The sequence below is a fragment of the Lepisosteus oculatus genome, chromosome 17, assembly GCF_040954835.1.
Source record: "Lepisosteus oculatus isolate fLepOcu1 chromosome 17, fLepOcu1.hap2, whole genome shotgun sequence".
NCBI classification, from domain to species: Eukaryota; Metazoa; Chordata; class Actinopteri; order Semionotiformes; family Lepisosteidae; genus Lepisosteus; species Lepisosteus oculatus.
In genome coordinates this window covers 9,528,558-9,556,146 of record NC_090712.1, presented here as the reverse complement: position 1 = coordinate 9,556,146, position 27,589 = coordinate 9,528,558, and the positions used below count along the sequence as shown (strand labels likewise).

Sequence of the window (27,589 nt, the reverse complement as noted above, 5' to 3'; positions counted from 1 at the left end):
TTCTTTTGCACATTGTGCGTGAAGGATGTTCTCTTTAAACTTTTATTTTGACTACTCTTTCAGTTACTTTAGTTTTGTTTAATGTGTTTCTCCGGCAACGCACTGAACACGCCTCTGTGGTCCTTATTCCTTCTGGCAGGTTAGGCCTATGTACCTTTAACCTTATCTTTCACCCGGGTACCTAGATATGCTTTCTTGCTTTCTTTCCCTTTTGTCAAAGACACTGAGTGACAGATCCGCCAAGGAGGTGGGCCTGACCACCGAGACAAGCTGTGCATTGATACGATCTGCCTGTTTGTTTCCTTGTCAAGTGTCTTGGTACGGCAGGAGAGATGGGGTCAATGACAGCTGACCCTAAGCACCTGGCCCGTAGTTACCAAGCCAGCCATTATATGGATCAATTGCAATATAGTCATTCTGGAACTTTGTAATTTCTTATCTGTTGATGGCAAAACAAATTGAACGCAATTTTTTTTTTTGTGACTGAGTTTTAAGTTTCCATTCCTGACGTTACTCTTGTAGATTCAGTGACAGGGTCAAGGTTTTGCTTATGGCAGCTTGTTGTTGTTTAGGTGTGGTCCCTTTGGGTCTTGCTGCATTTACAATATGCAGCCACCCGGTGGCACTAGAAACATGTCATGTCATGTCAGCACAGGGGTGTCAAACTAATTTGCTATGGGTGATTAAAATGCAATTTGGTGATCATTCTGTCTTGACTAGATGCTAAATCAGTAAATGTACTGATTAACCTGTCAGTATTGTATGTTTTTTTCCCCACTATGTAAACCTCAAGGATTGAAAAAGCCATGCAGTTGAAAGATGTTTGCATTGAAATTTGTTGTGCTGTCATATGTTCAACAGTTCACAATTTTAATACATTTTGTCTTGTTAACTGTTGTACTAAATTGGCTAATTATCCTAAACATGCAATACAGTAGTGCCCTTATTTTGACGATTCACTACTCTGAAGATAACAATAAGTAATACAGGGGTGTTTTCTGTAGGAGGCAAGTCGTTTGTATTTACATGTCAAATAATGGGAATTTAATTTTCCTTGTGTGAAACTTCTCTTTCTGGTGGTGAACAGTTTTTGAGAAATGAATTACATTTGTAAACTAAGGAATGGGTGTATATGTATATCAATTGGTAAACTGTAGCACTGTAAAGCACGTTATATGGGCTTTGAGATTGGTGATCAGCATCACCTGTAGATTGTAGGTGAGGGATTGATGACCTTATCACTGCATCTGTGAGAAGCTGCTCACCTACAGTAGCTACATATTAAGCAGAATTCTAGTGTTTTCAACTGGGAAACATAATTGTGAAAAAGAAAGGTTAAAACCATGTTGCGCGATAAAAAATAAACATTGAAAAGAGGAAATACTATTCGCTGAATGCCAGTGATATAAAAACTTAAAACAATCACTTCTACAACTATTGCTATTGCTCTTTGGAAAGTAGCTCCTTGTAGGCATGTCAACTTTCTCTTCAGTTCTACAATTATTGACATCTTCAATTATTTTGAACCACACAACATTGTTTTTCTTTTCTTCAGTAACATAATTGCAAACATAAGTTCATTTGAGTGAAACATTAGCTGCATATGCTTTGAGACTGGCGGTGTTTCAGTCACTTGGGAGTTGGTTCGCCAATCCCACAATCCTCCACTTGTACCCCTGTACCTTAGTATGATGCTGTCCCCCGAATTGACTTGGACAGTGCCTTTCAGGATTTTAAATTAATAATCAACCTGAATCAAGTACTTAATTGTATCTGCTTCATGCTAAAAAGATTTAGTTGCTATAGTCCATCTGACTCAAGGCTCAATGCTTCATTATTCCACTTACTGGGAATTACAGGTGGATTGTTTTGTCGTTATTTGAGATGTTTTTTTTTGTTTTGCACTGTTATTGGCGTCTGTCAGGGTCCTTGGCTTGACCATCTCTCGGCCCTGGCACGCAGGGTGGAAGGGTGGAAATGAACAGCACAGTCGCTTCGATCCCACAGGTCCAATCCCTTCTACGAGCCCAAGGCACTGTCGCCGAGCGGCCTGCTGCTCCCCCCAGCCGACGGTGAACCCGAGAGGGCCAAGAAGAGGAGGGCGCCCTCGCCTCCTGCCAGCACGGCAGAGACGGTCGCCGGGAGGTCTGCCGCTTTCCCTGCTCCTGCAGCGAAGGAGGCGCCACGGCCTTCCCCAAAGGTGAGGCGCTCGGCACCGATGTCAATGACCGCACACTGACAGTACAATACAAGACACAAGCATATTTAAATCAGTGTAAAAAAAGTTTTTTTTTTATTTTTGGGGGGAAAGGCTTACCTATATATTGATGGTTTTAGGGACAGCATTGCGCTTGCAACTAAAATGTATTTTATTAAATGACTGATTCGCGCACATGGAATGAGAGAGATCTCCAGGCTTAGTGTAGGCAGAGTCGTAGCTCTCTTTCAGTAGTGTAGTGAGCTAAGGCGCAGTGAGGTAATGAGGAGAGAGGCTTTTCCTCTTGGCTGTATTTTTTTTCTTTCTCTCTTTTAAAAAAAAAAATAATTTACCTCGTATTTAATTATTTTAAGGGGTTTATCACCCAGCTGCACTTGTGTGTGACCGCAGATGAGATGCCCTCCAAGTTCTAAATACATTTAATTATCATGATTCACTGGCGTGTAATCGGTTGCCAGGAGGAGAAACCTATGACTGAAATCATGCTTGGTGGTGTGTGTTTTGGAAAGCGGCATAAAAAAAAATCGCTAATTTAAGCCAACTGAGAAGTCATGTTTTGTCGTTTTCCTGTATAAACTGTAGAGATTTCCCTGTAAATACATACAGAATAGCTGTCATATTGGTTGAAAGCCTTTTCACATACATTGAGCATCTATGAGATAGCGCAGACACTCCGTTTTTGAGGATTACCACAGCGTTCTTCAGCCATGTTTGAGACTGGCTGCTGCCTTCGCTTCTCCATTTGTAGAATTTGAGATGACCTTTGCATGAATAAAGTCAAAAAGGATTAAGGGAGGCATTTTCAACAATGGAAAAGAGCTACAGATGTAGCCGACTTTGAACGTGGGAGGATTGTTGATACACTTCTGCCTAAAGGCGATGTTTATAAGGCGTCTGTGTTGACAGAGAAAATCGAAACAAGCGTGTTTTTTTTAAAAAAACATTCTTTAAAGTACATCCTTGAAAAGTGAGGGGTGCAAAAGGCATAAAAGATGTAAAATAAGAAAGTACAAAGAGCATGCAGGGCTCTCCACAGGTAATTCACTGGTCTTGTTTTCCCTTTACTTCATCCATTTCATTCAAGCAGAGAAGAAAACAGATTTTAATTTATTTTACCGGAGCTTTTCCTTTTCCTCATTACATGTTGTAAAAGCACAAGGTCAGTCATAAATTTGTCAAAGTTTTGGGTCCTAAAAGTTTTCATGAATTAGTTTAACATTCCAAATTTGAGCTGGGTTTTTGTTCTGGAAGCTGCGTGTGTGCTGTTACTCCCTTATTTCTGTTATTTTCCTTTGAATCTGTACATTTTGGTAGTGTTTGCTGTTTACCAGTAATTACTGCTGCTGGTCTTCTTAGATGCCCATTGTGATAGTGTCTAGTTACAAGCAACTTTAGCTGCTTGTTTACTTCAAAATACTTAACTCTGTGCCTGGGGTAATGGTGATGGTATCAGTCCATCAGTCAGTCAAATTGTGTTTTTAAAGCACTATGTAATGAGCTGTACAAGGATATATTACATTAAAACAAACATTTAAATCAATAAAAGGCAAGAAATATACCTGTCTATATTATCAAATATTATCATATATTTTATGTACTTTAAATATAAGAACTTCTTTCAATATTAATGTCTTCAATGAGATTAATCGGTTATTTTTATAAAACACTTACATTTTTATTCTTATAAATAGCATTTTAGTTTGTACTACATTTTCTTATAGAAGGACAACAGAGCTGGTAATTTTCTGTTAAGAATATTAACAAGCCTTCTGCATGTGTATTTGGGCTTGTGGCCAAGAATTTGAACAAAGCCCTGTGACTTCCTAAACGTCTGCATGTTTGTGGTATTAATGTTGGGGGAGGGGTAACTTTTACTGTGGTGAATTTTCAGAGAGGTCTTGACTGATGTAGCGATCAAACTGGGCTTAAGAATGCTCTCAGAAGTGGTTCTGTGAGTCGGTGTTGTCACACGTACTGCATGTTACACTTTCAGCTTCAGTTCAGTCGCATTGTAGATTTCAATTAGTAGTTAATGAGGAGATATTTTTTTAAATGAGCTGCTCCATATTAAGAAAGTACAGAATTTGACATGCAGGCCAAACGACAGGCACGCTACTCATTTGCAAAACTGGGTTGCATATTTTATCAGTGATGCCTCATTGTGTACAAAGTGGACAACAGTTCTAACATGGGCCCAGATTTATTCATGTAGGTTGAACAGCTGAAGATAATTGGGCAGATTTCGTGTTTTAGGCTGTTTAAAAGTCAGGATTCACCACTGCGTGTCACAGTGCGTCCCGACTTCCCCATACAGCTGAAAAACCCCGGTTTGATTCACATAACATAAAAATGTTGACGTGACCCATCGAAGTGGTGTTTTGTTGTCAGACATTTGCCATAGTAATGGGCAGTCTGAGTGTAGAGCTCCTGCCTTTTCTCTTCATGGAGCAGGAGTTCCACAAAGCATGTGGTTGTGTGGCTCTTTCCACACTCACTGGAGATGCAACATGAAGTGCACGTAAGTCCGGAAATGATTCCTTTATATAATTGCGTTAATAACTTTCTCTACATTTTTATAGAGGGAAACGCACGATGCAGGATAAGCAGGGATTGCATAAAAACATGAATCTCAACGAACAGAAAAAACTTTTCTTGTTAAAAAATGTTTTTTGCTTCTTTCTTTTTTAACGTTTCGAACTTGTACTTGTTCGTTTGGAGTTTGCACAATGATGTAGCTCCCCAATCAAACTTCTGTGTATAGACAAACTGAGTGTCTGGAGACTTGTATTACTCTATTTGTACATGTATGTTTTTAGAAGCGTAAAGTAAGTGGATTTGGGATATGATTGAATGTTTTTGGTATCATTTGGGTTAATAGAGCGTTCATGACTGACCATGATACAGGTAAGTGACTTTGGATGTTGGGTAAGAGATAAGCCTCCTCATTAGTGGGACAAGCAATTGCACAACCCTAAGAGCGAGACCAGAGGTGATTGGCACAGGTGATTTAACCTGTTAAATGTCAGGTCTGGTGAAAATCGGAAAAAAGTAAAATATATAAAAGAACCAATATGCTGTGCTGTTCAAGAGAGCTTTGCCTTCATCAGTGTGTGGCCGGCTGTAACCAGTTTTATTTAGTAATGTAATTAAATGTGGTGTTTACATCACCATTATGGATATGTGGAGTGCAGGCGTGGCGCAGATAAGTGTGTTAATTGTCGTGTACAACAGGCCAGTCAATGGGAAAGTGAAAGTACAATGATAAGAGTCCTGATGTACATCCTCTGGGCTCATCCTGGCATGAGACCACTCCAGCAGGACAATGCATACTCTTATTCTGTTTGTGGCACGACGCCTCTCTCGAGGAATGTGAGCAGGGCATCCTGGAGGGTCATCAGACCTGAGCTCTGTTGAATGTCTGAGCAATGAGCTCCGATGATGTGAGGCATTTGGAGCTCAGAGACCAGTGAAAACGTACAGGTTCTTGTCCGGTTTCTGTGAGAGGAAGGAACAAAGCCCATCATGGTGCAGAGTATAACAGATGTACAGCTTGTGTTGCTTTCAACAGTAACCACTCTATTGGCCTGCGACCTTCACAGTGAACCCCCTGTTGATGACAAATGTTAATCAGCGTAATGGATTTTATGATGTGTTGATCATTTCCATTATCTTGATCATGTTTTTTCAATAAAAATTTCTGTGCATCTGCTTCAAAATAATTTTGCTATTAACGTTATACATTTATTACAATTTTGAGCAGTTATGCTGCTTGAGTTGAATGTTCAGTATGCACAAATCAGCTTTTTCTTATTACTCCATGGGTGTACCTTAAACACCAATACCTTAAGACTGTCGTCTTCCGGGAGGGTATCGCTAAAATCAGTTTTGGTCTTGTCATATATTTCACTGCTGAGTTTAAGGACTCAGTCCTCATAAAAAAACAATTTTCTGTATTAAGTGGATGATTCACCCTAATCCCTTAACAGTGTTTATGTCACAGACCTCTTCACATTAAACCATTAAACCTGTTTATTTTGGCGAATTTCTGAAGTGTTTCAATCCTTTCAGACTGGAAACGAGACTCAACAAACTGTACCACTGGCATATATAGTTTTGCTCAAGGCTTCGTGCTTTTTTGTGAAATTTTTCAAATCAGGATATTTTACATTTGCATGACTGCAAACCTTTTTTTCCACATGGTTTGAATGGCCTTGCAAGAGTTGTTTCGTGGTTTGAAATAAAGGGCAGCTGTAATGATATGTGGCCTGTGAGTTTGCTTGAACTTTTGGCTCAAGTTTTAAGGATTAAATTCAGTGAATATCGGAAGGCCCCGGGAAGCTGAAAATAGGCTGTTCTGATTCAGTAAGAACTTTTTATTGATCTTCTGTACACATATTCTCATAAAATGCTTTGCTCTTAGATGCACTTAGCTCTACTCTGTTGCGTCTCTATAGTTTCTTGTTCATTAGCAGGTTCAAATTGTGTTATACTCACTATTTCCACATGGAGAATGGCTGTGCTGTTTTTAGAACATCTTGTGGTGACATGTATTGACAGCTGTTTGAAGATTAAACAAAAAACAGTGTTAAATGCTTGTTTGTGAAACATTAGCACTCTTGCACTTAAATTGATCACAATGACATGTAAAACAGCCCTAAAATGGAAACAATATATGAACACTTCTAGAATCCAGATATCTTAAAAAAAAAACAGTCAAAATCATCTGAGAATGCAAAAGGATAAATGATGAACAAATGATGTACCTTAAATCTTAACTTGTTTGCTGAGGTAAAGAGTATAAATTAAATAACTTAAATTAACATTATTTAATTGAGTTCGCAAAGGCTTCCATGACTCTTAATTAAGTTGCGGAAGGTTTCTGGGAAGGATTCTCATTCTCTCATTCTCGGTGTCAGGAAGCTGATTAAAGGGCTGGGTGGGGAGAAGACTCCTGAGAATGAGAATGCTCTTTTAAAACAGCTCACCTTCGATAGTCATTCAGTATTGCGGTTCTACCCTGGTGTTTTGAGCAAGAGCTGGGTATATCAACCTTTTCAGTGCCTTTCCTTTACAAAGTGCCACTTTTAGGTCTGTAGGAAGTTGTCATTAAAGTACTACATAAGGCTGGCCTGGTGTTGCGAGAGAATAAGAACAACACTTGCTGAAGGCCTGAGAAAATGACAGGCCTTGAATTTGCAATAATGGTAGAAACCCATAAAGAAGCTAATGTGACTTGCAGCCTTATAATCTGTGTAATGTTAGGAGAATAATCCTGAAGGTAAAGCATGACTCAACTTCAAGCCTTTTTTTGTTCAACTTGCCTTTTTTTGAGTGATACTGAGTGATACTGGATATTTCTGCAGAATGTACCTTGGTTCACCAAGGAAAATCCCAAGAATCCATCTATGCCTAATGGTGGATTTCTCACTGTCAGCGATATGGAAGATGGTCAGAACTATATTGACAGTTTTGAGCTTTTAACCTTTAAATCTTTCAGCTTGGAAAAAAAATGAAGTTTCTTTCAAACTAGGGGCGAAACAAAGGCAGAGAGAAATAGTTTAACCTTTTACCAGATGATACAAAACTGGATGTGATACTTCCTGTGCCAGCGGAATGTCAAAATCTGACATTTCAGTGGCTGTTTGGAATTGTGGATGAAAATAAATGTATTTGTGTATAGAAGTAGCATGCCGCAAGACAGGTGTGTGTTTGCATGGCACAATAGGGGCTTAAGTTAACAGTTGAATCAGTTTGGATACTTTCATGAGCTGTGTGCTCTGAATAAGTAATGACCTTGGAGTGATGCCTCAGACACCCGTGGACGAAACTTGAAAAGTCGTTTTTGTTCTAAACTGTCTCCCAACATCCACCAGCTTTCATGTCGAACAGATTTGCCCTTCTCTGGTAAATGTAAAGAGCTTATGCAACCTCAAAATACATGAATCATTGCTTTTAATGATGCTGTATAAAATAGTTTATTATTCTTGCTATAAAAAGAACACTACACATGAAGATAACCTTTAATTTGCTAATTGCTCCAAGTGCTAATTTCTAATTCCTCAAAAAAAAGCAGAGCATTAAATGCACAGTCCATGAAAGATGAAAAACTGGGCAGCTGCTGTTGGCATTTTGGAATTAACAGTACTAACAAGGTTATTTTCCTACTTAAAACTTTGCATTTCTCTACCGATCCAGGTTTTGCACAGGATCGTGGCCTGTCTTCTGGTTGGTTGGCCAGTTCTTCTGAGAATTTGCTGAGGCTTGATTTGAGCCCAGTTTTAGGCTTGAACCGTTGTCCATAATCCTTTAGTCATACACTGTGTGCACCAGACCAGATTACTTCAAAACTTCACAAACACTTTTTATTTTTCTTAAAGTTTAAATAACCTTTCTGTCACGTCCTCTTGTAGTGTAGAGCTGATGTCTTTAAACTCTACTTTAAAAAAATCCCTTGACATCATGTCCTATTGAGAAATGTTAGTGCATGAAGCCAATGGAAAGCTTCTGTGATCCTGAGACAGTCTTTCCACAGGGGAACAAGGTGACCGCATTTACTGTGGGCTGGAAACAGAAATGCCATGGTCCTTTTTTTTTATGCCGTTCACCAGTTAAGAAGTTGGAGAGCTATTCAGTATCCACACAGTACAGTACAAAAGCTAATGGGTTTACAAAGTGGTTTATAATCTCGCTTTCATAACTCCTTACTTTTATCATCTGGGGATTACAGTACTACTGGTTTTGCACCAAAAAAATGAAAACAAATAGTAGTGTAATCTCCAGAAGAATACCTGTTTGAGTTAGGAAGTTGCCCAATGACAAATTTTGAAAATCTTTTAATCTTCCATGTTTGATGTCTCAAACCTAATGGCGTTTATTAGGGTGGCCCAAAAGGTGCTTTGTCCTGCCATGGTTGCCTATAGAGGTTTTGAATGACATGGCAGAGAGAGACGGTAACATAAGCTTAATCTAGGCTTATCCTGCCCTGACACACAGGTGTGTGGGCTTAAACCCAGTCAAGGCCAGCTCCTGTAAGGCCTTAGAAACAATAAATATTGCTCTTGTTGCGGAGATGGCAAGAAAATGAGCTCCTCCTTTGGTCCACTCTTTACTGAAGTGGTCACTATCAAATTCTAATTAAATTAATGCAAGTTCCTGCCACAGGGAAAAAAAAGCCTTTCAGAATGCTCTGTGAATTTGTTTCAAAGATATGTACTGTTTAATTTGTGCCGTGCAAATGTGGGGGGGGTGGGGGGAAGAGCAGTGATAAGGCTTTAATTGTGTCTTGTCAAAGAGCTGTCTGGCACCAGTAGTTCACTTTCAGTGTTTTCACAAGAGAGTTTCAGTAAAGTACTGCGTCTGTATTATTCTTCAGAAATATGAGTGAGCAGCACTGTGCAGTTTGTCATGTAAACCATACAATGTGCATTTTTTGCATTATTTGTCGATGAAATTAAGACTGTATTTTAATAAAAGGATAAAAATGCTGGGTTGCTGTTCTCTGGTTTTTCATTTACTGTCTTTTCATTAGTTTTGATTTACATGTTTTCAGTGTATCTGTTGATGAAGGTCTTGAAACAAGATACAGTTGCTGCTCATCAGCTATTTAAAGTATGTCTTTTATTTCCCTATATTGACAGCGGTTGAAACGTTTTGGAAAAAATGATGAAATTCTGACATGCTGATGTCTACGAAGTGTTCAAACCTGACTGAAGGCCTCCTAAAATTAGTTTTACTTGCCCAAATTTGTTTATAGAGGTGCAATGACAGTCCTGCACACTTGTTGATACACGTTTTAATCCCTGTATCCTCTTAGGAACACTGAATATTTTTTGCCCTCCATTTTACTCTGGCATGATTCTAAAGGCATTTGCTACTGAACACACTTCAGTATCACTTCCACCTCTGAACATAAAGGAATATAAGTTGCATTTGATTTAAAATTAACCCCTTTGCCTATTACTTTAAACCTTAGTCTGTAAAAAACAAAGTGTTTTTACTTTTGCAATTGGATATTTTCAAAGTGACTTTCTGGAAAGATTACCAGAATGCTATGCTGCTCTCGTCTTGTTTAAGCAACTATTTTTGGTTGCTTTAAACTACATGTACCAAAGAATGTCTTTCAGAGATCATCGATCACTACTCTGTGCTCACTAAGTACATTTATGGAGCATCCTTATTTTGATCAAGACCTTTGCTAAAGGGGTGACTCTGCAATTATTTTGTTTTTAATTGCTTTGATTATCTTAGTATCCCATCAAATGCAAGCTGACGTTCCTTGGACAATGGTATATTAGCATTAGGGTTACTGATTGCGCTTATTTCCCTGTGTAACATATTGCTCAAAGACTTTCTTAATTAGTTTTTTTGGCTGAGGCACTGATTAATTGATAAATAGACTATTTATCTGGTAGATCTGTGAATTACTGCATCCCTAATTTGTTTGTCGATGATGCCATAAAGGAGATTAATGTATTGCAGATTTATGAGTCTGTTCTCTTTAGACCATTTTGCCTTTTGAATGACTTGCGGGTTTGTTTTTTAAGACTGTTCTCATTTTATATGTATTTGTTTTGGTTGTGAATTATAATGTTTACTTCATGGTCGGATCATGCATGAATGGCGTTTCATACGCGAATGACACATACAATTGAAAAAGACAGATGCTCCATTTACAACCCTCATCTTCAGATTGTCAAAATTTCCTGCTGTACGGCAGAGCTAATTTGTAGATGCGTGAGTGTGAGTAATTCTCGGTTACAAGTGTAACTGCACAGTCTTTCATGACAGTCTAAAGCTATAACTTGCATTTTATTATGCATTGAGGGCTAAAACTGGGTAGCTGAACAGTGTGATGTGTTTTTTTTTTAATTCAAAGCCCCTGAATTGGCATTTATAGTAGAACAGACCCAAATTTAATTTAGTCATGCTGTTATCATTTACAAGTGTGAAACTACAAATGCAGCGAGTCTCTGCCCATGGTGTCTTGTGTTTATAAAATTAACCTTCCCCAGATGGTGTGGTAAATTTGTATGAAACCAAAAAGGAATGTTGCTGTCAGAAAGCCATTTGCTGTTTTTTCTGATTAATATTTGTTTGGCATGTACTTTCATTTTATCTTGCATCGTCTTTAAAGCATCTAATTTTTATACGTATTACATGAGTGGCTAATCATGGAGAGTTATAGCCTTTTCACTATTTTCACAGCTGTATGTGAGAGTATAAATAATGACTGTAGTGGAAGAGTTATTGACTATGTAAGTTTTTAATTGATGTATGTATTTTTTTCTGAATTATATTCTATTTGTGGCTTTGTGATATTATTCTGAAATTGAACAGGTAGCTAAAATCGTTTTGGCTGTTGAGCCTTCTTCACTTTTGGACAACCAAAAAGTTGTTTCTTCTGTTTTTCACCATGGAACAAGCAAAGGCTAATTCCTTTGCAGCCAGCACATGCTGATGCAGCTCCACACTCAAACATTATTTGAAAATTGTGACATGCAAAATATCCAAAATTAGTACAAACTTACAATTAAATGTGGATGAAGTGTTTTATTCTGTATAGTAATCCTGGACTGGGAAGAAAAATATAATCAACTCTTTGCAGTTCAACTGCGTTTCCTGAGCTCCCCAGATTGTGCAGGATGTCAAAATAAGTGCCGCAGCCCTATCCCTAAGGTAAAGAAAGAACTTTTTGCTGTTGCAATGGAAAAAAAATTGTTGCAGTTTGTATAACAAAGTCATTTTTTGCCTTGAGTCATAAAGCTGATAAATATAAATGTTCAATCTGCACTAGCATGCATTAGAGTTTCTGAGTTTGTAAACTCTGCTCTCCAAAGTAATATTTTTTATAGTAGGATGTCTAGCCCCAAGCACAAATAAGGGATTACAAGTTTTACAGTAAGGGCATTACAGAATTCTCAAACGCTGCATCTCCTTGATTTTTTAAGACATAAAAAGTACTTGTTGATTTTTTTTTGAGGAGGGAGAGATGAACTGTGCAGTGGGGGGAGGGTGGTAGCGAGTTTCTCCTCAATCTCAAATTAAATGTAAAAACCTGTTTCATTTTGAGATCGTCCTGCTTGTGGTTTTGGGGTTGAGTCCTGCAAGACCCGGAGAGAGAAGAGAAGACACCATCTGAAACGCCATTTTAGGAGCGGCAGAAAGATGTTGAAGACCGATATGGCTCTAACCTTTAAGAGTGTTGTACTGCAGTTTAAATGCATCTTGTGAAGTAAAAACACTTTTAAATCTCTTCATAGGAGTCAGCACACAGTACTGTATAGTACTGAGCTATAGAAGCCAACTGCTGTTATTAATAAGGAATAATTTTGTTACTGCAATTTATGAAGCTGGGGTTGGTGGTTAATACCTTTTATTTTCATGCATAAGTTTATAGGACAACAATCCTGTTTTCTAGTTTGTGTCACTGTCCTTACAAAAATTGTTCTTTTGCTGTGTCTGTTCAGATCTAGAACTATCAGTGAAGTTACATGACTCTGTAAGGCGTGATGGTTTTTATTCAGTGCTTTTCCCTTGTAAGCATGCTGGATTATTGAGTTATCAATGAAAGATGTAAATCAAAAGTACACAGTGACTCAGGACTGGTCTTTCATGAGGAAACCCTGAGTGCTGGATAAACAGTGTAAATGCTTTAATAATCTTGGGATTCCTAGATGAAGGCACTGTTAAGAGATTACAGCATTTTTCCAGAATGCGTTTTATTGACACTGAATCTCCTTAAAGAACGATTGAATCATTGTTGCCTGTTTTAAAATGTTCCATATAATTGCATTTTGTTTAACTGGAAATAATAAAGGATTTTTATTTTTTGGAATAATTTGGGTTTGTGACTAGGATATACTAATCCTTCCTTGAAGCAGAGAAAAATGGCATTTAAACGTTCGGCTTGATGCCAAATCATTTGATAAGGATGAATATGTGTTTTAACAGGAATGCCATGTTTAAACCCACAACACTGTATGGAACATTTATATTCTGAGTGTTTATGGCATCAGTTTTGTTGTATCAAAACATGCGAGTCACATTTAATCTGGTTAAAATGTTTCTCCTTCTGCTTTTTTTAGTATTACCTTCTATTAATAAAATAAACCATGCTTGTCCTAAGAAAAATGGTTGATTTGTAAGGAGTTCCATCATATTTCCATTTGTCTTAAAAAAAGTACACATACTGTATTGCATGTAGAAGCAGTGTGTTGGTCTTGATTGACAAGTGGTTAAATCTCCGTGGCTTTTCACACACAAGTGCCAATATAGACAACACACACTGACAACTCAAGGTTGCCTAAAGAACATTGCAGTTAAATGATGTTCTTCTAATTGCTTTAATGGCACCTGCACGTTAATCCCAGGTAACTATTTAATGAAAGCCCGACAGCTACTTCAAAATTGCTTTGAAGGAAAATACTAAGGTGTCTGCATGCTCTTAAAAGAACAGAGCATTGTGCTTTACTAAATATGTCTGATTTCTTTTCTTCCGTTCTGGGGTGAGATTCTGCTAGACTGGTTTGAGTGGGCTGAATTGGAATGAATCGTAAGGTTGAGGCGGGGTTGTTGGATTTTGGGAATGTAGCAGAAGGGATGAATTTTACACAATTTAATAGTAAAATCAAGGTCATAACCAGTGATCCATAAGCACTGCTTTGACACAGTAACAGTCACGTGTTGCGCATGAAATCGACCTTCATCTCAAACATATGAAACTGGTAACTTGAAAGTTGTAAATTAGTTGATGGTTTTCCCTGGAATATTTCCTTAACTGTTTTTTTTTTCTTTCAAATTCTGTTAATTAGAAATATTCTGTAAATGAATGTCTTAATTACTCCAGTCATTTTTACATAATGTCCCTTTGCCCCTGATGTCTGAAAGGTCAAATTACCATTTAATATGCAATTTATAAAAGTCAACAGTTTAATCTTCAAACAGGCTGCCCCACCCCTTTACAGAAAATTGCTTTGGGTGAATGACATTTTCTGTGTTCTGTAGTTGGGTACTGAAGTTTTGTCTTTGATAAAAGATGTGTTAGACAAGATCTAGACAAGCCAGTATTATTCATGTACCCCTTCTTACATCAGATCAATGTCACATTGAGGAAACACAAGAACGGGCAGTGAGGAAAATGGTTTATGTAAGCTTATTAAAACACTTTTCAGTTCAGGATTGTAATGCTGGGCTGAGTTCATTTCTAGCTTTCTGTATACCTTCATTTCTAGCTTTCTGTATACGTATTACATTAAACAAAACTGATCGGGTTTAAGCTTATTTAGTCATTTGTTCATTGAAACACTACATGGAAGATGAAAACTGTATCGACGAGAACATGGCTATGTAGCATGTTACTCTTTCTCAACACTGAAGAAGTGAAGAAGTGCCTCCTGTTCTCAGTTTTAAATCCACTTGTACTCTATACTTATGGGACTGGCTTGTATTTCACTGTTGATTTTGCAGGCCAGTGGGTTGACTTTGTCAGTGCCTTTGAGGATTTTGAATGTTTTGAATATCAGGTCTACTTGTAGTTTTCTCTGTTTGAAACTAAAAAGTTTTAGACATCACTATTAGTCTGTCAGGTAGGACATCTTGTTAAGTCCAGGGATATGTCCAGAGCAGCAGTATATTTTTATAAATAAAACTGGTCACCTTAATCACCACCTATCACTTAATAATCATCTTAATCACTTTCAAGCTGTATCCCCCATCCCCTGCCAAACTGAAAATATTTTTGTCTGAAGCCGTTCACATTATTTACTCCAAATCAGGCAATAAATAAAACAGCTCCTCAGCAGGAAAAGATCATTAGTGCATAATCAATAATGCATATATACATTCAAATTTAAAATGACTACACCCAATAGCAGTCCAAGTCATTGAAAAGTTATTTCTAAAAGATAGTTAGAAATGGAAATTCCAGATGTTTGGAAGCATTGCCTGTGTGTAAGTTGGACCTTTTTGCAAGCTGTCTATCCATTCTAATAGACAGTGGCCTTTCTCTCCGGAGTTTGCCCTGGATAGTTTATCTTGGAGCTGGGCTTCAACTCGGTAGTAGTCTTAGTCTCAGTGCTTAGTTTGAATTCTGTGTGGTCAGTTGCAATGGCTGTAGTCTAAGCTGATAAGTATTGTTAGAGAGAACTCCCAGTTGTAAGCAAACAATTGTCTGTCTTGTCATCCAGTTGGTTGTGTTGCATGTCATACTGCTCACTTGGGACAATTTACATAAGTTAAGTGGTGTATTAACATTCAATCATAGGTACTGCAGGTAATGTTTCTCCTACCCTTTCTGAATAGTCATCTTTTAGAAATGTGCATATACTCATTAAGTATAAATTGCCTTTAAATCATAAATTGTAACAGCTTTTAAAGTCTCAAAAGCTTTTTTCTTTTTGTAGTTACTTTGTCTAGCCAATGGGGGGCGTTGTTAGTCTGTTGGAAATATTCACAAATGCTCAACTGATTTAGTCTCTTGATCGCAAAAGCTAATAGTAACCCTTTCTGAGGTGGTGAAGCCGCCGCCTGTGCAGAACCAAGTGGAATCAGGATTTATTAGTCAGGATTATTTATTTTGATGTAATCACCATTGTCTAATTTGGTGGTTTTGTGTCCTGCAGCAATAAGGTAATCATTGTTTCTAAAATGTTTGTGCCCCATGGAACACAAATCTTTGCTCCTTGGAAAAAAAGCGTAGAGTTTTTGTCAGCTTTGGTTAACTGGACTTCAAAAGCTTAACCGAGAGTTTTGTGTTCATTAAAGTAGTCTTTGATATTATTTGAAAGTAAGATGAAATTAACATCAGTGCACCACAATGAGGATATTATTGAGGTGCTGACTGTTATAAGGAATTTGGCTTTATGTATGCCCCTGTCTACATTTTCTTCTTTGATAGTGTCCTCATATAAAACCATTTTGTCTTAAGTGTTAAAAAAAGAAACCTATCAATGTGAGAGACGAAGGAAAATGCAAAATATTTGTTTGTCTTAAATGTAAGAATATGTATTTTAATAGGAGAAATTTGTTTCTCTTCTGTTGAATTATGTTAATGGAATTACAAAGTTGGAGTGAAACTACATAAGCATGCAAATCAGATGTAAGACATCCTTGGTTTCCAGTTTAGAAAATCTCCCCTGATTAATGAAAAACAAATTAAAAACAGTCTTGTCCTCAGGTGTGGATTTGTTTTTATAGACCTTCTCTACATCCTAACAAGTCTTCTTCACAGTTCTGACAAACCTGAAGGACTTACCTTAAAACGTCCAAAGAATTTCTGCAAAGACATTCATAGATGTGTTTTAAGGGCTAGCACAAAAATAGATTTGTGTTTGTGCGGTTGTAATTATGCAGCAATTAAAACTGTAAAAAAAAATAAGGTTTGACTGACGTACCCGTTTCCAGAGACAGTCGGATAGGAAAAGGCCTAGAGCCTTGTGAAGATTTGACATGATGCTTCCACCTGTGCAAATCTCAGCCTGCTCTCAGAACCAGGGAGGAATCCTGCACTGCCAGCTTCCTTCACAGGGAACCGCCAGGGGCAGAGATTGAAGATAATAACTAGTGATTGTTGTCTTTTAGCTGGGCCACCGTCACCAGAAATTGACAGTTTTTGAAGATCTAAATACACATCAAAAGGCGCGCATCATCTGGTTTAGGTCAATTAATGTTAATTTTGCTCCTGTGTTATTCCTTTTAAGTTTTTTTTCCCTCCTCTCATTCTCTTCATTTTTTTTTTTCATCCCTTCCAGCCAAGCCCAGTCCCAAGCCCTGTTCTGGGGAAGAAGCCAAATGCCAGTCAGTCACTGCTTGCCTGGTGCAGAGAGGTTACAAAAAACTATCGAGGGGTGAAAATCACCAACTTCACCACGTCCTGGAGGAATGGTTTGGCCTTTTGTGCATTACTGCACCACTTCAGGCCTGATTACATGTAAGTGAGAGAAAACATTGCACATTGTTCCTGCCAGGCTTAGGAAAGGAGTTGCAGTGGAACAGATTGAATAATATTGTGTGTGCATTTTTGTACAAGTAAAATGTGCATGCGTGCAATACCTAGCAATTTATATAGGATATAGTGTATATACACTTGATTTTTTTTATTTTGGTCTTATCCTCAAGTGACTTGTATGAACAAGTTTTCTATAGTTCATGAGGAAAGAAGAAAGAAAAAAAAATCTGTATGGGGTCCCCCTAATAAACTGCTCCATCTCTGCTTTGGTTAATCCATTTGCATTGAGATGGACATCATGATACAGTTTGCATTTTGTTCCGAGCACATGAAAAAGTGAAAGATCAACATATCAAATGAATGGACTTGTTCGGTTTTTGTTTTCCCGTGTCTGTTTTACACTGGCGTTATTTGAAGAAAATGGGATTCGTATTAAACTGATTTGTTTTTTTATTCTTTTTTTTTCTTTTTACTAATCTCATCCAAATAGCTGTCTACAGGAAGATTACAAAAATTGTGTCAGTGTTGAAATAAGATGAGACAAATAAGCCTGTAGGTCTTTGTACACTGACAACAAGGGATTACTGCATGGTAAATTTGGTTTTAAAGGCTGGCCTCTGGTCGGTGCCTGTTAACTTCACTTTTTAGATGGAAAACCTTCAGGCAAAAAAAAAACTCATGTGATCACTGGTTATTTTTTATTTTCCACTCTATTAGTTTTGTTGATTGCATAGCTGTGAAATTTCTTGTTACAGTATAATGCCATTATAGATCACGTTTTTAAATGCAATTTTTATATTGCCTCTTTTATCGAATACTGTAGATGCCTACTGTTGTGTTTTCTCCCTCAGTGACTACAAGTCCCTCAATCCTCAGGATATTAAAGAAAACAACAAAAAGGTAAAGGACCGCCGACTGATACAAATTTAGCCTTATTGTAAGTTTTTTTTTTGTTTTCTATTAATCCCCTTAAAAAGGTAAGTTTGTTTTTTTCAGGTTTATAATTGCTCTTCTCTGAAGGTAGCTCCCCTGCCGCTCAGATGGAAAGTGTTATAAAATTTAGTTTTGTTTTGCACTCTACCTCACAACAAATACGAAAATCACCTGGGAATGCTAAGATAGCATCATAATTTAATGCCTGCTGTGAGTACACTAAACAGCCTCAGTCTCTTGCTGTATACAGTGCATTTTTATGAGGTAACTGCGAACGTTTTTTTTTACATGAAAAGCTTGTTATTTGAGGTTCATGTCGCTAGTCCAGGATTTCTGTAATCCATTTTAGAGCTAACATTTGCGTTTAAAGCATTTCAGCTGGAGAAAAGAGCCGCTATCCTTTATAAGACATTTTTTTAGTTCCCCCCATTGAGGAATTTTCTGCAAAATGTGCAAGACGAATAGGTTTTCGAAAGGGTATCTAACTGTGTTAAGGGTGCATATCACTTACAGCCCCAAAGCCTGTGACTTTACATTTTCTGCGAGTGTATAAACACAGACTGGGTGTGCATCCTAGCAATGTGTGAATTATATTTATAAAGTGACGTGTTTTATTTCTTCTAATTTACGAACACAGGCAGATCTCAATCCGTGCGTAAATATGACAGAAGCAAAAATGTTTTTTTTATGTATTAAATATAATTCCCCCCGCTTGTCAGGCTAAACTGCATTGCAGGAGTGTAACTTAACCCAATAAAAGGTATTAGTAGCCTAATGTAAAACCTCCCCCCCTCCCCCGTTTTATTTTGTGTCTAATCTGAAGTGTATCATTTATAACCTCTTTTTTTCCTGAGAACAGCCCATATTGTTTATTGTGTGGCTTGCTTCTTTCATCACTCGTTCGGTTCCCTCGCTTGACAGCTACATTGAATATCTCAGTTGCTTCCTGCAGGTTTATTTCCTGTGCTCACACAATTCTGACTGATAACCCCTCGTGCCCTTGTTTGGGATGAATGCCACATGATGAACAATGGCTATGTATAATGTCCATGCAGATGCATAGAACATTTGACATTTCCTCCTCCTAACCAATTAAGCCACCATCTATGAATGAATAACAGAGTGCTCCCTATAGCTGGTAAACTGAGAGGCTGGTTAAAGCAGAGTCACAGGTGACCAGTGCAGGAGCAAGAAAGGTTAAGTTTGCTGAAATCCTGTATTTGTCCCAAAAAAACATTCACGTTAGATGGAATCATTGTTTTTTTGGGGGGAATGATTTTCATAATCCCAGACCCGATTGAAATATACTCTGATAGAATAAAGCAATCAATACAGGAGAGAATATCTTTAGTTTCACAGGCTTAGCTTGTGAGATTCTATAACCACCGAATTAAAGAGGGGGGAGTAATTTCCTGTGATATCTGATCTTGGTTAGTGTGCTGCCGTATTGAATAATTGAGAAATGTTTAGAATATGGCCTTGGGGGGCTGCTGTTGATAGACAGTGGTTGACGTTTGTCAATCAACCTGAAGGGCCACTTTTGAAAGGAGGCTTTACTGCGTCCAAAACAATGTGCTGTTCAGGAGGTTTACAGAAAATCCGGCTCTGCTTAATTTCTCAGCAGAAAGCAAGATTTTACAGAGAACGAGCAAAACTCAGAAGTAAGCAACTGGCAGAAAAGTTTTTTTTTTTCCTAGTCCTTGATATCCTGCGCAATAGAACGGAATTCTGGTCTGGAAGGTATTTGGAATATGAAGTATGTCACTTTGGGTAACTGGAGCCAAGCATTTTGTTCCCAAATGCCGCGCCTGTTTTCTTTTCTTTTTTTTTTTACTTTCCATTCAGACGCAAGCTTGTCGTTCACTCCCAGCAAATGCTTTTATCCGGGAGGGAACAATAAAAAAACACTTTGCTGTGGTGAATAAGTGTTGGAAACCCTATCAGGGTTCTCTTTTTCTCCCTTCTGCAGGAGGGTGAAAGCGAAAACCCTACGCGCCGCGGAGCAACGGCAGACTTGTTTGTCGCCGGCCCTTTCTCTGCGTTGAGTCCAGCGCGGAGGCGGTTCTCTCACAATAGCCGTTGTCGTTGAAAAAGGCAAAAAAAAACAAACACGGCAGCAATTAACTGTAAATTGAGAAATGGCTCCCCTTGATTATTCCAAAACTTGATAAACCTGCAGATCCAAAAATGTCAGGACCCATAGACAATGAAAACGATGTTCGTCAGCAGATGGAATCAAAAAACGCCATCAGTGGCTCTGAGATACAAGTAGTGATACCAGGAGGGGCTCTTTCAGAGTGGGGGGGGGGTGAAATAAACTTGCTTCGTGTCTTGTTTTAATGGCTATTTTTTTCTTTTTTTAATCGCCTATCAGGTGATCGCAGGATTGAGTTTTGCTTCTTGATTATCTGCCTGTATTTTTCATCAGCACAAATCACTGCAATTACATGGGCAGTAGAAAGGAGAAGGTTGATCAGCTGTGATAAGGCCCAGGACGGATTAGTTTAGTGTTTCTTTATATCTCACTTTCTTATCTCAGAACCCATCCTTGACATTCTCTGTCACTGCCGACTCGTCCCACTGATTCCTGATTGTCCTATTCCAAATCTAGTCAGACAGATGGCTACCCTAACATATCCCAGCTACCTGTTTGTACCTGCCTAGTGAGGTTAGCTGGCTCTAAATATTCTGTTGCATTGCCAAGTCTCAAAGGCTACATGCACCGAAGGGTGATCCAATCTTTATCTTCAGCAGGGTTTACGTTTGAGAAGGACTGCTTAGTTAAGCTGTCAGAGAACATGTAAAGGCCTGAAATTGGTTTAGCAATTGTCTCACACTTGACCTTGAAGAGAACATTTAACCTTCTGCTTCAATTTTATGAATTCTGTAAAAAATTAGTGAGATGTGATGTCTCTCACTGCTGCAGTTGGGATTTATTTTCTTTGGTGAGAAAAAATATGAAGGAATTGTTGTGCATTAGTGAAGGCTAAAGCCTCTGTGCCTGCCTCTTTGTCTTTTAAAATAAGTGTGTTATTCACTGTTTTCAAGGCTTATGATGGCTTTGCCAGCCTGGGAATCTCTCGGTTACTGGAGCCCTCAGACATGGTGCTGCTTGCGATTCCTGACAAGCTCACTGTCATGACCTACCTGTATCAGATAAGGGCTCATTTCAGTGGGGAAGAACTGAACGTGGTGCAGATTGAAGCCAATAGCAGTAGGAGCACCTACAAAGTTGGGGACTTTGAAACGGACACCAACAGCTCCATTGATCAGGACAAGTTTTATGCTGAGCTGAACGAGGTGAATCGGGAACCAGATTTCCAGACCGAAAATGGTGTCGAGGCCAGCGCCCCAACTCGGGAAGAGCCTGTGCTCATCAGCAGCGCCGCTGTTGGAGAACAAAAGAGTGACGGCCCATCACCAGCTCTTAGTCCAAGTCCCAGCAAGGAATCTCCCACCTTCCCCTCGATACGGAACCAAACTAGTAATTTACAGCCGAGTTCCACTGGTGGTTTTGCAGCGGAGGAGCTTCGGGAAAATGAGAGCAGAGTTGTGGCACAAGCGCAGCCATCCCTTAGGGAGCAGAGACTGCTTAAAACAGCCGCCTCAGAATTGAGTGACTTACAGCATGTCAGCGAACAAAAGCAGGAGGCATCTCCCATACTTCCATGTGATGTTCCTGGCAAGGAGAAAAGGGAGATTTCTGGGGCCACTGGTGGCTCTGTGGAGAAGGACAAGGGTGGGGTTTTGGAGAGCAGAAGTCCTGAACTGGGTTCCCCCATCCGGAAGGCTGGAACCTGTCCTCCGCAAAAACTTGGCTTCTCTTACAACCGCGACGCCGACCTCATCAAGAAAAAGCGGGCCAGCCTGAGGCACTCTGACTCTGAAGCCACCTCGGACATCACTTCCACTCTCAACCACACAGACACACAGGTCACAAAACCCTCACAGGTAACTTCTGTTCTGTTTGTCCGGTGCGTCCACACATTCCAGACACACATTATGGATACTCTTATCACAGCGGAAAATCAGTCTTGAAATATCTGTGCAAAGATAAGACTTTAAAGACTGGCTTGCTACACTGTTTCTTCCATGTTACTTTTCTTAATTTTCCACAGATTTGTAAATTAAAACAAGGTGTCCCTGGAGAAATGTCACCTTGCACGTTTCATTGGTAGCCTTAAATAGTCAATTAGCATGCGAAGTTCACTTAATTAAATCATTGATCCAAATGAATCATTCAAAATTCCACTCCTTAAAAAAACAGATACAGTGGTTCTCTATGATCAAGGTAGGACATCCTTGAATAAAAACATGAATGTGGAGTCTTCAGGCAGGAGACATTGTGACAGGAAAATATCGTGATTGAACTTTGTAGCACTTCTGCATCGAAGCTTATGACTTACATTCGTGTTACTCAATTAATGGTTTGTTTAAATTCTATCAATGAGGATGAAGTAACAACAGGTTGTCGTATTTCGAGGGAACGCAGCTCTTCGACAATTTTATGTTCATTGAGCCCGATAATGAGAAAACCTTATGTGATATTGGCAAAACCATGTTTCATGCTGAATTGCAAAATAAATAAGTAGATAAATAAAAGCCCTTCATGGGTTTTTAATTTTTTTTTTAAATGCATTAGTCTTGGAAACAATTCCCTGTAAGTGATTTTTCTTTCCAGGTTCCTTCCACCCAGCAGTCAGGTGGCACTGATGAAAAGGTGAGAATGTGCTTGTCCAAGTCAAGACCAGTATTGTATGACCATCTGGCTTTGAGGACTGTTACCCCATGACCCAAAGGGCAGTGCAGGTTTTAAAGTTCTATGTTGGAAATGCTTCTTGGTCTGTGTCTGGAGTTTTGGCTTCACCTCTGTCAAGACAGTGCTTTCAAAACTTGAGTTAAAGGGGGACTGCAGTCCATTTCTCAGACCAGTTATTAAATCCCAGTAATAAAATAAATTTGTTGACTGCATAGAATAAAATTGCAAATTTCGAATTAAGCACAGAATTGTGAACTTTGTGGAAAGTACTGTAAGTCACTATTTTGTGGCAAACCCCTGGTCTTGCCACAGGCGAGCGCAAGAGTTCCGACAAATTGAGATGTGAAGCGGCCCTTCCTGCTCACTAGTCACTGTAATAACTAATGTAATGTGAGCCACAAGCGAATTAACTACGGGTTGTGCAACTGACATTTCACAGCAGACATTTTCCAATGCATTCTTCATACAGACTTAACAAGTAATTTCCATTTATCCGCAAAACTGTCTTGATGTCGAGAGCAATATTTCTGCTGGATTAAAGAGATGTATTCACAAGCCTGCATGTTTACAATGTAACAGGGCCGCTTCACCTCACCGGATGTTTTGTTGTCTTGTTCTGAACCGCAGAATATGGCGCTGAAACTACCTGGAAATTATTTTGTCATGTGAATTGTGGGTTTTACAAGTGTGTACATGTTACTCTTATTGTGGTTTGAAACGCACTCATCGGTGCCGATTCTTCCTCGCTCCGAATTCTGGAAATAGCTTTGCAGTTCCCCTTTTAGCCATGTGCTGTGTGTCCTTGACGACCTTTGCGTTGTATACACCCCGGCAGAGAACACAGTCCCGACAGGAGGAGCTGAAGGAGAGAGCCCGGCTCCTGCTGGAGCAGGCCCGGCGGGACGCTGCCATGAAAGCTGGGAGCAAGCAGGCCCCAAGCAGCTCCGTCACTCCGCCCCGCGGCACGCAGCTCTCGGAGGTAGGCCTATGCGTGCCGTGGGCAATGTTGGGCTTTTCCAACTACATGACAGCTAAGCGAGGGATATAGTATTTCTCCATTAAGATTGTGTCTGGAAAGGGTGCCTTCTCCCTTTCTAAATTATTTTATATTTGCATAATTAGCAACCAAGTAACTATGAAGCGAACTGTTGGAGAAAAACGTCTTATCTTTCCAGACATTTAACAACGGGAAACTTACAACTTACCAGTGACAGAAACATTTTGGTTAGATTTGGAGTCTGAATTGTTTGCAAGGTTGTGTAAAGTTGGTGAGTGTGTTACTCTAATACTAAACTAAAAATGTACTTGTTAAAGCCTGCACCTTGTGGGGCGCCAAGTTGTTGTGTCTGCAGTGGATGCACACATCTTGTCTGTGGTTTAGCTGGGGGAAGTGGAGAAATTTTGTGGTTCTAGAATGACATTTTCTCTGCCTGGCTAAAGGATGAGCTGGTACATCAGTTTCTTTTAGGCTGCAATCATGCAACGAACATGTTGGATATTAGGATGCTGCCAATATTGCCATTGCAATATTTTGGCATTGCAAAACCTTTCAACTGAGGAAACCACAAATAGTGAGTTTGCAGGCATTAACAATTAATTTGTGTCACAAAAAAAACTTCCAACGTGGGATGTCTGAAATGGGTTAATTATTTATGAAAAGGATGGTTTGAATTGTGTCCTGCCTAACTTTTCTGAGTGAAGAAAGGGTTAGCTACGCGAGGGTCCTGTCATTCTCTTTTCCTTATATATTTATCATCAGATAAAGCACTCGGGCCTCCTCTGCGAATGTCATTATGCATGTCTGTCACCTAAGCAGTGATTCATGTCCATCCTGCTTGAGTGGCTACAGAGTTTGAACAATTAAAGAACTCCATCCAGCTCTTGAAAATATTCATTTTTTTCTTCTGCTTTCACGTTGCACTCTGGATTTTAGTTAATCATATTTAAAAAAAAAGTGTCAGCAATAATTAGACCAAGATCCCTAGCTCTGGTATTTTCGTGTTGTTTTAATAGGAAATGATTTTCTTTTAAACTCAGTGAATTGTGAAATTATACTTTTCTGTTTATCAGTGCTCTTTGCCCAGTAATGCTATTGTTCTTTCATCTGCTTGATTGTTACAAAAGTTTCTTACATCGCAATACGCAGTGCTGCACTCAAAACAGCTTATCCTATTGCTGTGTATGGCGAAACAGCTGATATTTCTGTAAAAAAAATAAGATTTGGGAAACGAAATGTGCTGTAACCTAATGAAAAATGCATACAATATTTCTAAATCCTCCCACGCCATTTTAAGTATGGAGAAAGGATGGCTGACTTTGACTTTTATATTCATCTTAAACACGGATACCTCAGTGACATGGTTACTCTGATAGTGGGGGGTGCTTTTGCTCTTTTTGAAAGCAAATGAAAATGTCCTGACCATTAGGAAACATGCTGGGTGTCTCTTATGAAAGATAAATTAAATAACTACCAGTAAGTGGAGATTGCACTCGTGCATAATCTGCAAGTCACACTTAATATGAACCGTGGCGCACTTGCCTGTAATTATAGAAGCATTATTCTAACATTTGTTCACATTTTCACTCCTCTATTATTTATGGATCAGATCACTGTAATGAAATAAAACAGCAGAACAAAGATGAAGTAATTAACACAAGTTCAAGCTACATTTAAGCATGATTTGAAGACAGATTCTCTTGACCTAATAGAGAAAAGTGCAGAGTTAGGGAGGGCTAAATAGTGAGAAAATCTGACGTGATTGTTGCTTTAGGAGGGCATCACACTTTTCCAAGCTGCTGTTCGAGATTGCTCCTGGCTCTCTCACAAGACCTCCTTAAATGGACACTGAGACTGTTGGCCTTTACAAGTTCACCATTTTCCTCTTACTTTTTAGTCCTCAAGCTTTTGAAGTAGGTAAACACAGGTGTTTTGCTAACCAGTGTTTCGCTAGACAGTGTTTCTTTTACAGTGACATCTGCAATGACAGTCTGAAGGTTATTCTAACTTGGGGTTCATGACTTGCTGTGAAGGAGTGATTACAGTGACCTGTGAAATGGCTTCTTTTAAATTACAATGAATAGTTAAAGCTGGCCTGTTAGAAGATTCTGAAGGCAGTTTTAATAACGTGTTTCTCATTTACACAGACGTTTTAGGATTTGCTTCTTACCTGATCATTTCAAAAGAGTGGTGAATATAAAGGCAGAAATGTCTGGTTGTACCTCACAATTTCTTATGAAGAAATTACTTTGAATCTTTTATTAACTTTATTCGTGTACTCGCCCTGTGTTTGGGTGAAAACTGGGGTGTTGAGCCTCTTCCCAGGCTCAACAGTCATTAACAATTATTGCAACTAATGCATCTGAATTTCTGGACCTTCAAATTGTCTCTTTGTGTAGACATAAAGTTTGAGATTCTTTTTCTTTGAGTTAATTTAATGTCTCATGTTAGTCAAAATTAAACTTTCTTAGTTCCACATAACCAAAAAGATGCTTTTTTTAAAAGTCTCAAAAAATGTTTCATGACAGACATTAAAGTTGTGAAAATGGATTTAAAAATTAAATGTAGTTTTGGTAATGAAATATCTAAAAAGCACCAGCTTTCCAATTCTGTTTGTTTGCTGCCTGCATTTTAAAAGAAGTAGAGATGCCCTTGAATTAATTCGTTTGAATGTAAGCCTCGGAAAAACTATTTCAGCATAATCTAAAAATAAATGACAACCTCCAAGACCACTACCCAGTTAAAGCCATCAGAAAAAAATAAGCATACTGTGAAATTTTCAAAGCTGTCTATGACTGTTAACTTCTAGGTCTGCTTCAAAATCTCCGTTTTGTCAGGGAAAGCAGCGTTTATCCCTGTTTAGAAGGTCTTTCTTCTGAAATGTGCTACTTTGCGGCATAGCGAACAAACAGCCCCGTTTCCCAAGGACAATGCTCTAATGAGGTGCATTAGTGCATTAGTGGATTCAGTTATTGAATTGTTTTAGTTTTTAATAGAAAACATTGATCAAAAGAATCCCTGTCTCTCTGTCTGATAATTGTTAGCGATTTAGATTAGATTACTTGATGTCTGTTTTGATTGCTGAGAAAATTGCTGCCAACGTGTTATCGCCGGGGTGGCATATGTATCTTGCGCTAAGTAGCGACTTTGTAGTTTAGCATGCATAAGGAATATTTTAATTCAATTAAATCTGACATCATTCTTCCAGGGCGATCATTTAATGTGGGAGTGTAAAATGGCATTGTTGGAAACAGTCAGGGATGGGTTTAGCTACGCATTTCTGTTGTTTGTGGGCTTCAATTTTGCTTTTAAGCATCGAACAAAGAAAAAAAAATTCAAATGGGCCAGTAACTTTTCTTGGGACATTAGAATGTGGTAGCAGTGACCTGTCACCTAAGCATGGTTTTTCATGCTTGGCATGTTCCAGGGGTTTTACAAAGTCTCCCTGGCTAAATCCTTGCCTCAAGATCAGATGCATGCTCTTTCTCTCTGTCTGGCCATTGTGTTATGACTCTTCTGATGTGCAGCAGGGTCACATGCACCACACTAATTGTGCTTCATTGTGTTGTGCAATCCCTGCTTGTGGCACTGGTGAGTTTGTCATGCCCTTTTTTTTGTCTTCCTGTGAATGTTCAGTATTTTGAATGCCTTTGATACTGGTGAAACAGTAATAATTGTTTTGTACTTTCCTCGGTCAGTCTTCCTAGGTGGGCTTCATAATCCATTAGAACTTTTATC

General features: G+C 38.8%; 1 protein-coding gene across 5 annotated transcripts in view; it reads left to right on the top strand.

Annotated features, from left to right (window-relative positions):
- The window catches only part of ehbp1 (EH domain binding protein 1), a 133,016-nt gene that overhangs the window by 61,343 nt on the left and 44,084 nt on the right, over positions 1 to 27,589 (top strand). For all 5 annotated transcript variants that reach the window (XM_069180030.1, XM_006638608.3, XM_015362910.2 and 2 more), the window contains 6 exons: positions 2,008 to 2,200; positions 16,966 to 17,144; positions 18,014 to 18,062; positions 21,144 to 22,046; positions 22,777 to 22,815; positions 23,690 to 23,833. In XM_069180030.1, the coding sequence (XP_069036131.1) occupies positions 2,008 to 2,200; positions 16,966 to 17,144; positions 18,014 to 18,062; positions 21,144 to 22,046; positions 22,777 to 22,815; positions 23,690 to 23,833 (1,507 nt within the window). The remainder of the gene's footprint in view (positions 1 to 2,007; positions 2,201 to 16,965; positions 17,145 to 18,013; positions 18,063 to 21,143; positions 22,047 to 22,776; positions 22,816 to 23,689; positions 23,834 to 27,589) is intronic.